General features: G+C 40.7%; 2 protein-coding genes across 2 annotated transcripts in view; one reads left to right on the top strand and one right to left on the bottom strand.

Moving 5' to 3' along the window:
- The window catches only part of mre11a (MRE11 homolog A, double strand break repair nuclease), a 5,466-nt gene extending 1,437 nt beyond the window's left edge, over positions 1–4,029 (bottom strand). The window contains exons 1-15 of the mRNA XM_068711048.1: positions 3,958–4,029; positions 3,284–3,352; positions 3,016–3,148; positions 2,728–2,888; positions 2,549–2,636; positions 2,298–2,439; positions 2,056–2,170; positions 1,757–1,942; positions 1,481–1,652; positions 1,297–1,377; positions 1,084–1,213; positions 881–981; positions 601–771; positions 455–514; positions 203–371 (exon numbers count right to left, since the gene is read on the bottom strand). Coding sequence (XP_068567149.1) covers positions 203–371; positions 455–514; positions 601–771; positions 881–981; positions 1,084–1,213; positions 1,297–1,377; positions 1,481–1,652; positions 1,757–1,942; positions 2,056–2,170; positions 2,298–2,439; positions 2,549–2,636; positions 2,728–2,888; positions 3,016–3,148; positions 3,284–3,303 — 1,729 coding nt within the window. The 5' untranslated portion in view covers positions 3,304–3,352; positions 3,958–4,029. The remainder of the gene's footprint in view (positions 1–202; positions 372–454; positions 515–600; positions 772–880; positions 982–1,083; positions 1,214–1,296; positions 1,378–1,480; positions 1,653–1,756; positions 1,943–2,055; positions 2,171–2,297; positions 2,440–2,548; positions 2,637–2,727; positions 2,889–3,015; positions 3,149–3,283; positions 3,353–3,957) is intronic.
- A 244-nt stretch (positions 4,030–4,273) lies between these two features.
- cep57 (centrosomal protein 57) lies at positions 4,274–8,949 on the top strand. Its single transcript, XM_068711062.1, has 11 exons — positions 4,274–4,505; positions 4,835–5,015; positions 5,296–5,484; positions 5,566–5,687; positions 5,826–5,954; positions 6,271–6,348; positions 6,534–6,629; positions 7,005–7,085; positions 7,186–7,418; positions 7,500–7,644; positions 7,733–8,949. The coding sequence occupies exons 1-11, from the start codon at positions 4,458–4,460 to the stop codon at positions 7,916–7,918; spliced, it is 1,488 nt and encodes a 495-aa protein (XP_068567163.1). The 5' UTR covers positions 4,274–4,457; the 3' UTR covers positions 7,919–8,949.
- Positions 8,950–10,709: the final 1,760 nt, after the last annotated feature.

The raw sequence follows: 10,709 nt of genomic DNA, 5'->3' as shown, positions 1-10,709 counted from the left end.
ACAACTCAGAACAAGGATCTATGATGCAATGCACAACATTATATATATATATATATATATATATATATATATATATATATATATATATATATATATATATATATATATATAAAAACCTGTGGAACAACTATTTACCACCGTCTTACTCTCGCTGCACCTATACTTTCACTTCATCTTAGTGACAGATACTATGATAACTCACCTCTCCCCCTTCCCCTACCCCGGCCCCGCCCCCTGCCTCCTCGTCCTCGTGTGGGGGGAGCAAATGGGGCTGAGCCTTCGTCAGAGTCCAAAGCCAGCTCATTGGATATATCAGAGTCTGCAGGCTCATTGCCACGCTCCAAACGGTGAGCTTTGGCTCTGTTGATAGCCTGAGAAATGGAGAAATGAAGCACACACAGTGTAACACAACAGACCACACAACATTTAAGGCTTGTGTGCAATCATTACTTACTTCTTTGATTTCATTCTCTTCCTCGGTTGTGTTCTTTTTAGAGTCTCTGAATCGCCGGATCTGAAAGTGTAAAAGCATGCATTCTGTTAATGACGTGCAACAGTACCATCCTCTGCCCTACTTCCCATGCTAGCCCCAGCCCTTACCTCAGTGTCTATATCCTGCTCCGTGGTTACTCCTCTGGCTTGGAGGTGGCGCTGTGTCCTCTCTAACTGGTAAGTGATCAGCTCCTCAATGGCGTCTTTCTCATCTTTGTCTACAAACTCCTGGATTGCCTTCCCCATGCCCTGCTCTGTCAGAAGGGACAGCTGCACTGTCTGTGGAGATATGCACACACTTTTTATGAAAAAAAATAAATAAAAATTCAACAGAAAAAGTGTTATGAAACCCAGTAAGTGTGTGAATGTAAAACTGTGTATGTAGTACCTGTTCGGTAGCCTCAAAGTACTGTTTAACCAGGTCCTCCACTCTCAGCCCCTCAACTGCTGTGGTTTTTAACAGTTTGCTGTAGTCCACATTGACCTCATCTAAAAAGCACAAAAATGTAAACATGTCAAATAGATAATGCTGTAAATGAACCAATGGTGTATACTGTAGATCCATAGCTGTGTATTTAGCTTGACTCAGACCCTTGATGTCCTCCTTCTGCTCGCGGCGTCTGAGAAAGTGAATGAGGTCTTTTGGGTTGGCTACGCGGTCGACAAACTTCTGACTGAAGCGAGAAGTGTTAAACGTCTCAAAGCCTCCACTGTAGTCCACCTGGGAAGGCAATGAAGACGATGAACTTGACTGAAGCGCGAATGGAAATGTGTGTGCACACGCTGCAAGTGTGCCCATCTTACCCTCAGGCGAATAAGAGGTTTTTCTGGGGTGAGCGGACATCCAAGTCGTTCTCTTTCAGCTTCTTCCAACATCTCTGTGACCTACAGAATGACAGGAAGATTAAGACACAGATATAAGGGGACAGATGAGGACACAAATGGTAAGATGAGCAATAGATGTTTGCTGGTGACTTTTAAGTGTTACCTTTGCATAGCACAAGTTCTCCACCTTCTTTGTGACCTGGGGTGTATCAGGTGTGAAGACGTCTTGGTAGTCAGCCAGCACCACATCTTGGATGAAGAACTGACGCACCGTTTTTAGGGGGATCTTTTGCAGGTTCATCTTACGACCCTTCACCCTCAGCAGCCCTATGTGCCTATATCCACACAAACAGAGTGTTTGGGCAACTTTATCTCTTTAAGACACCTACAGAATATAGAGTATACTATCCATTGTGAGCATGTGTGTATTTGTTTGTACTTCTTGGTTGCCTCTCCAGGGGACAGGGAGGTGGCTACAGAGCTGCCAGGCTGTGTCACATAGAAGAGCTGCTGTTCATTTCTGGTTGGCGCAATCAAACACTCGTGCTCATGACCCCAAACCACCAAGTCGAGAAATTCATCCAGGAACTGCTCAGGGATGTAGTTAGTGGGTCCGTGTTTACTCCTAGAGAGGACACATAGGCAGAAAAGACAACAACTCAAAACAATTCACAAAGTGTAGAGTGATATTGAGAAAATATAGTGGTTTGAATCCCGAAACCACTAATATGCACACACCTGTTCTGGTGGATGGTGAAGAGGTTAAACCATTCATCTTGGTCTTCTTTGGGACGAAGCATCGTTACCTGGTTGTTGACAAACATCCTGTACAAGCGCTCATCTGGGATAGAGCCTAAACACAAATGCATAAATATTTTAGACCAAAACATGAATCATTTTACTAATCTTGGCGGAACACAGACAAAGAATATTCTAGGAATGAGTATTTACAGTTCACCATGATACAAATAAACTCTTACCAAGACCAAATAAGGCTAGCTTGGTGCTGCCTTTCTGCATGAGGATGGGACTAATTTCTATCCTCTCCACCGACTGGGAGTGACCAAAGTGATTGACAAGACCAGAGGCACTTAGCAGATCCAACGCACACAAACCTTCAGCCTTGAGTGGAAACAAAGAAACCGTGACAATAAAACAAACAGACACACACATAAACATACTTGGATATTAAGATCTGGTGTTATTTATTTTATGCTGATTCACAACTCACCCCAGTTGGGTCATCATGGTTACCATGAATGCTGAATGCAGGAATAGAGATGTTCAGGTTTTCATCCTGATAGTTAACCCAGGGGAACCTACAACACGTCAACAAACATAAAAACAACATTGATGTAACAAGACGACAACATTTTGATAAAATGACCACACTAACGCAGCAGAACTGACTGAGTGGTGTTGAAGTTGACAGTCTGGTCACTGAGAATGTTGAACTGTATGGGTGTGTCTCCCATGCAGTATCGTCTTAGCATGGTGATGCAGCTGTGGAGGCATCGGCGTGACGGCTTGTTCTCGTGGAACAAATCACCACCCAGCAGGATGAAATCTACCTGCAAGCGAAAAACCAAATAGAAAGCAGTGGGCATTTAGAGCAGGTACACTTTCTTACGTCCATTCAAGCAGACAGAGATAAAGATGTTGAGTCATCCACGTACACATTTATCAACTTGTATGTACCTGATTTGTCTTGGCACATTTCAGGATTTCATCGAGTGTGTTGTAAGAGTCGTTGCCACGAATAGCATCCTTCTCAAGGTAACCGAGGTGAATATCTGTAGCAATCAGGATCTTGAAGGTATCCTCATCATCCCTAGAAAAAAACAGCACACAGTACAACTCGTACATTAAGATTGTTTTATTGTTTTGTAGCCAGATTTAACTGTGAATCATCTAGATACAAACCATGTATTTGAGAAAAGCTTTGCAGGTATTTAAAAAGACTCACAAGGTGTTCTCTGAGGACATGATGAAAATGGGATCTCACTCTTGACGGGTGGTGGTCAGCAACAGGCTTCTGCAGAAAATGCATTCATATCTTGCTTAAAAAAGATTTCAGACACGCTATAGTGAGGCAAAACACTCATTCAATTATGAGACTAAGTAACACATTTGTGCAAATATTATGTTTATATGTAAGGAGCAAGTATGTATAAATACCACATATCACAGTTAACGTTAGGTCACAAAGACCATGAGCTAATCGTGGGAAATATTGCAGAATATATATTATATTTTTGTCAGTTTCTGACATAAAGCCATGTTTACAATATGTGGGTCACCGAACAATACACGTTGCGTTATACTGTGTGATAGCTAGCTAGCTAGCTAAGTATCCGTTAGTAAAGTCGTAGCTAACAGCAACATCTAAATTACTGACAGGATGAGTTAAGCTACCGTTAGCTTTCATTTTAGCTAGAAACCCTCAACAGCTAACGTTAGGTGAAACGTATCAATAAGATAGCTAACAGGAACTAAACTTTAGAGCTTACAAATCGGGTGTGTCTAACGGCAACCTACATGTCTATTGAACGTTAGCTAGATAATTACGGTTATTTGTATTGTATGCTATAAACTACAACCATACATCTATAACTACAACGTGGGAGAAGCTTAACCTACCTCCTCTTAGGTTCAACAACTTGTAAACATGCCAGTAAAATCCCGGCAACTCTTGCAAACCCTCTCTCCCCGCCTCTCACAGATGGCTCACAGTTATTGTAGTTGTATTATGAAACAGTAGGGTTCTAAACTCTGGAATAATCGCGGAAGAAAAACTACACTTCCGATAACCAAAACGGTGTGCGTTTGTTTTATCGCTACGATCACGCCGGTGCGGCTGCCTCGACACAGAACGGTAGTTTAAAACCGTCAGACGGGCTAGTCTGGTGTAGAAATCAATCTAACCCCTCAGAAACCCTGGATTGTGTGGCTTGTCAAGTGATGTTTTCTTTTCATGACCTAGTTATATTAGCAGTGGCAGCTACAGTCGTAGCTAGCAGGGCTGTCAATCAGGAATTAAAAACGGGTTGACTGTTATTTCACTTTTAACTAACATTAACATATTTGTGCATAATTTACTTCTCAGCACAAGCGACGCAGACTGGATTGGCTGCATTTCAATGGAGACGCTGTCAGAAACACCCGGTGCTGATGCTACGCGGGAGAAGGTAGCTTTGACTTTAAATTACTAACATTACATCTAGCATAATTGAACTAAAAAGAGAGAGTTAAAGCTGCTCTATGGAGCTATAGCTAGACTATACGGCTACCTAGCAGCAGTTGCTACAACTCAGACTCAGATGATGTTGCAGACCTGGAGAAGTTTCACCTTAATGTGTTCACGTTATATTTGACTCATGTTGTAACGTTAAGGTCAATTAGAGCATGCAATGTAAGGTTTTAGCTCATGTTATCTCATATCAAAAATGTACTGTAGAAATCAATATTCGCCAGATATTGTGGATGTTGGTCAACATTTAGCCCCGTTTCTCTGCAGGAGCTCTGTCCACCGCCAGCACCCAGTGGAGTAGTATCTGACAGCCTTTCATCTTATACGGACTATCCTCCTCACCGTCCCTTCATCAACACACTTCTGCATCACACACCCCAAACACGCTCACATCAGTCTTGTCGCCCATCATCACCCAGAAAGGCCTTCCCAGAGACCAGCAGTGCAGGTAACTCTTTAATTTATGCATTCATGTTTGTGTTTTATTTTCAAAGTTTCCATTCCAGGTATTGTGGTGTTTCAGAGCTCCATGGTAACAGCATGTGTAACATGATGCCGCACTACTTGAACGTCTCAGTTGCACCGACACCTATTCATTCTTTTCACATTATCCTCCCTCTCTTCCCAGCCTACCCTCCAGTTTTTTTCCATCCAAACCTAAAAATCATATCTTTTTATACCACGACTTTAATCATGCCTTAAATATGTTCAATCCACCCAACGTGTAGATATCTTATCTGCCCTGAGGAACCTCCAGGAGAAGATCAGGAGATTGGAGTTGGAGAAAGGACATGCGGAGCGCAGTCTGCACACTGTGGGGAAAAACGCATCACACACACATAGATTCACGCAGAGACTCTCACAGGATCACAGAGACCCAGAAAGAGAATTAAGTGGACAGTCCAACTGCAATCAAGGTGGGTGCATGAATAACATATTATAGCTTATTTATTTCCCCTCCTATTCCTTATATCTCATGGTGTCTCATTGTTCTCCAGTGTTGATCACTCACCTGGCTGCTGCAGAGTCTCGCTGTGTGAAGCTGGAGCGACAGCTGGATCACATGAGGAGGATGTTGCGCGGTGCCAAGGCAGACAGGACCATCCTGCTCAAACAGCAGGTTAACCCAGTGCTACTGAATTAATAATAAAGAATAAAAGAAGCACAATAAACACTCATGCTTTAATGCAATTCGTTTTGGCCTCTAAGGTGTGAGTGAGTAGATTTGTGTTTTATTAATTGTTCACTATGCTTTCAGGTTTCGATGGAGACGGCCAGGTCAGCTGATCAACAGTCTGACGTAGTGTCTGAGCATGCCCAGTTGGAGAAGCTGGAGCGACTGGAGCAGGAGTATCTCAGGCTGACACGCACACAGAACAACGCTGAGGTACAGATAAGGACACAGCCCAGTCTGAGAGGGAAAAGTCCATTTTTGGTAAAACTACCTGTAATTTGGTAGAAATTGATTAGTTCTAAAGGATCACAATCCAAATGCTGTAAGTCAAAATACACTGATCTAGCTCTGGTTCTTCAGATCAGTTAAGAAATGGCATTTGTGGGTGTTGTCTTACTTAGCCGGAATTATGTTGAAAACAATATTGATGTTTTAAGTGGGCAGTTACAGGAGGAAAAAAATCAATTGTCTTATTATTATTATTATTATTACCACAATGAAGAAGATTGTATGTGTTTTATTATGTCAGATAAAGATTCAGGAGCTGGAGATGAAACTACAGGAGGAGGAGCACCAGAGAAAGCTTGTCCAGGAAAAGGCCAATCGGGTAACAACGATTTAATTTGTATTTCTCTTTAGCTTCAACCATCACTATTGACAGTTGTAATGTTTGCTATACTTGAAAGGAAGCGTAGTCTATTGTTTTACGTACTGGGTTCTTTATGCTAAATGTAAATCTTGAAATTTCCACACACTCACTTGTAAATAATGTTCTGTGTTTGTGTTCCTCAGCTACAGACAGGTTTGGAGACCAATAGGATACTGCTGCAGTCAGTGTCTCCTTGCCTGTCCAGCAGACAGTCCAAAGAGAAGAAGTCTTATTCAAAGGTAAAGAACTCCACAGGGTTGCTTCAAAGTTTTTACTACTGTTTGAGAATGCTTCTTTCCTTCTTTATAAGTACATCTTAATCTTTGAAGTTGCATTTTCTCTGCTTTTATTTCCTCAAAAAAGCGCCACACTTTTGAATAAGAATCGCTTTAATTTTCCAGATAGTGTCGGTATGAAAATAATATATTTTGAAAATCTGTTGGACAGAAAAACTAATCATTTCATTATTTTGAACAGTAAATGATTTAATGAATACTTTTGATAGATTAACCGATTAAAAAAAACAATGCTTAGCTGCAGGTTTACTTCATGCACCCCAATCTACATTCTCTTGTGGATCTTACTATTGTTTATGTTGATTTTCCTCTTTCCAGAAATCTTCACCACAGCAGTCGTCCTACACACAACCACACTATAGACTGAGCCTCAGAGATGTTCCTTTTGTTGCTGGAACGGTAATATGGGCACACAAACGTTAGCGCTGGAATGTAAAATGGTATTTATTCAATGCTTCACTTCCCTAACTCTCTTTCTTCTCTCCGACCTAACTTTCAGTCAGTGGGCTGCAGCCACTCAGTCCGAGCAAACGTCCAGTCAGTTTTGTCTCTCCTGAAGCGACACCAGCCACACCTCTGCAACAGCCGCGTCCTCTCTAACACCGCAAACGGCTATGAGACGGGTTGCCGCAGGCATTCAGACGGCTCCTCTTCCTCCTCCTCCTCTGCTAGTGGGGAGGAGCTGTCCGAGCTGCTACAAGCGCTACAGGAGGAGCTGAGACTCATGAGCTTGTGAGTGTAGTTGCGTATGAGCTCTATAAGGAGTGACTTACTTAGAATAGTGTTGGATTTTAGTCTCTGTTTGTGTTGCAGGGAGCAGGACGAGTTGATGAGGCAGGTGGAGGCCAGTGGCTCAGACCAGGAGAGAAAAGAACTTCAGAGGGAGCAGGAGAGGCTGCTGCTGAAAATGGAGAGGAAAGGAGAACAGATCAATAAGCTCTACAAACACAAAACACACGTAGGTTTTCACACTGAAACAAGTCCGTTCACACAAAACTAAATTGCAGAAGTAAGATTTTGTTTTCCCTCCTTTTCCTCGCCGCTAGATAAAGAAGTTAAGAAACGAAGCTAATTCCAGGCGGAGCAGTGGGAGTGAGGTGAGGGTGACTTCCACAATGTCCACTAGAGGTCGCTCTGCTGCACCAGTCAAAGTTAGACCAGGAGAGAGAAGCAGGGGGAACCTGAGGCTGCTGAGGGACATGAGGGCTCTGCAGACCTCGTTACGGACCTGAAACCCACCAGGACATGAACACACCACATTAGGTTCTAGTTGTTGGTCCTATCTACGGCCACTATATCGTGATCAACACAGCCACTGTCTGTTCATGAACATATATGTACATTGGGATTTTTTTTTTTTTTTTTTGCTGCATTAGGAAAATGTAACACATCTAAACAGACTATGTTTAACAAGACCTAAGTTTTCTCTACCAGTCCGTCCAAAGTGCACCTTGTCAGTTTGTTGTCTTCTTGTCAAATTACTTTTTGGAATATTTTAAAGAAAGAGTGGGCTCTAAATGATTGTTCTTTATTAAGAATGGTTCAAACCTCTGCCTAGACTTTACTCAATGTTTAAGTCCTTTACCAGACGGAGGCATGAGGGTTCAGAGTGACAACTTAGCTATATAATTGAAGATCCAATGAAGAAAAGCTTGAAAATAATTTTTGTATTTTTTTAATAAATAAACATTTTCATTTTAGTTTTTCATGTAGTTTTCTGAGCATGGAAACAATGTTTACAATAATGGACAACCTGGACTTTTATGAGTCTCATAAAATAAAAATGATAATATATATATATTTTTTTCTTAAACATTCCTGAGTTGCTTGATAGTTACAGATTCTCACACTTAACTCACATATTCATGAATTGGATGCAGCAGCCGTGGTTTAAAGAAACTGCAGTAATGAAATTGTTTGATACATATTTCTACAATTTGATGAGCTAATTTTGTGCTGAAGGACCTAAGATACACTGTGCTGTATTTGGTTCAGACAAACTGAACCCCTTTGGTATGTCCTATTGCAGACTCACTATGTGTGTATATGCACACGTGTTGTGTGTTATGATCAGACATTTCTATTATTTCACCAAATATATGTAGGATTTTTTTTTTTGACAAACCTATTTTTGAGTGAAAACCTATTTCTCTAAGGAATAAAGTATTTGTGTTTGCTTATGGCTACAGTTCTGTTTTGTGTATTTTGGCTTTGGCCAAAGTTGTATTTTAGAAGATATTCAGTGATCCACTGTCCCTTGCTGGGCTCTATGTATCTATATTTTATTATCTACCATTGATGCTGGTTCCATGGACCGCCGTCATGATGTCAGTGGACATCAGACCAGAATAAAATCATCAGGACCACATCAACAGTTTCTTCTTTATCATAACCACAAAAACAAGAAATCCACTGTCTTCCCAAAATCAGGGATGGAGCTGGAGTCCAGGATACTTTCCTGACATATGAAGTACGTAAAGATGAAATCACCATGCTGTCAGTAGCAGAAACCTGTAAGCTCCTAGGTAAATGTATTACCATGTGTGTTCATGTTTTGTTTTACATTGTTCCTGGTAATTAAAACTTCCTCTCGAATAAATTAATATTTATTATTACTATATACGTATATATATATATATACATATATATATGTATATATATGTATATATATATATACATATATATATATATATATATATGTATATATATATATATATATATATACATATATATATATATGTATATATATATATACATATATATATATACATATATACGTATATATATATATATATATATACATATATATATATATATATATATATATATACATATATACATATATATTAATAATATAGTAATAATACAGAACAATACCGGTCCCTCATGCTTTATTGTAGCTTTGACACTATTTGACTTTCTGACTCTTTTACAGGTACTATTGGAGCTGTTGCTAAATATTTTTTCAACAGTGAAATAACAATGGAGACTGACAAACAGCTGGAGGAATTGGAGAGAACTGGGAAGAAGGAGCATGTGGTTTTCCTGGTTACACAGTGGCCAGCCGTTGATGCTCGTACCAACGTGGTCAGCATTCAAATTGGACATTTTACAAGAACCCATTCCCTCCTGCCTTTGGCTAACAGACATAATGCCATGATCAGGATTAAAGAGGTTAGATTAATGATCTGTGTTACAAGCTGTGTATGTAGGATACATTATTTTTGTAAATCTACACCTAAACTGTGTAGGGGCTAAGGATAACATAGACCATAAGAATAAACAAGACATGGTTATAATGAAATACCAACTCTGTCCTCACTGTGTCCCCAGCTCTTTCATCAAAACAGATCCGGTATCAGTTTCTCCATACGCAGGAGTCACTGGTTCGCCATGAGAGAGGTACAGTGCAGACACCCAAAAACATACATACAACACTGGACTCCACCTTTGCCCGATCCCTATGAAAAATGGAGACAGCCTGAGTGAACCCCCGCTGTCATCACATAGGTCTGAACCCCAGACCTCCCCAGCCATCAAGGCCCGGGACCCTGAGAGCTATACGGAAGCCTGCACACAGGATGGAGCGCTAGACCGGTTAAGAGATACAGATGAATTTGGCCGAACAGATGTTAAAAAAATATATATGGACAGCGACAGCCAGGTGGACACAGAGGTGATTACCAGTGCCATGGAAACCAACAATCAAAGCAAACAGACCTGAACCAGGTTCTGTGTGGTCCTATGAGCTGGTAATTACATGCCGAATGGCTGATTGACTATAAATGATTCAACCATGGTGCAGCGTATTTAACAAGTGCCATTGCTCTTGAACACAAGCTATTAACAAAAGAGCTTTTGTGCAGATGGCATCATTCATTCTCACTATGTACAACAGCTCTATTCTCTCTTGAGTGGATGTGCAGTACTTTAATGTAATATTTGATGTGCTACATCCAAAGTAGACAGTATTTGCTTTGCTTGTAGCCCCTGTCTGACATACTAAATAATAAATGTCTCTGT

Source organism: Cebidichthys violaceus, unplaced genomic scaffold (assembly GCF_023349555.1).
Source record: "Cebidichthys violaceus isolate CVI_PGR_0920_01 unplaced genomic scaffold, fCebVio1.0.p SCAF_1, whole genome shotgun sequence".
In the NCBI taxonomy this organism is placed as follows: Eukaryota; Metazoa; Chordata; class Actinopteri; order Perciformes; family Stichaeidae; genus Cebidichthys; species Cebidichthys violaceus.
The sequence above is the reverse complement of the archived record's forward strand: the minus strand, read 5'-3'. Positions and strand labels throughout refer to the sequence as shown.

What these genes read in the sequence shown, in the direction of transcription:
- cep57 (XM_068711062.1), top strand. Translation starts at nt 4,458, where the DNA reads ATGGAGACGCTGTCAGAAACACCCGGTGCTGATGCTACGCGGGAGAAG. An exon ending in ACAGTCCAACTGCAATCAAG is followed by an intron (nt 5,485 to 5,565) that starts GTGGGTGCATGA and finishes ATTGTTCTCCAG; the next exon opens with TGTTGATCACTCACCTGGCT. An exon ending in GCACACAGAACAACGCTGAG is followed by an intron (nt 5,955 to 6,270) that starts GTACAGATAAGG and finishes TTATTATGTCAG; the next exon opens with ATAAAGATTCAGGAGCTGGA.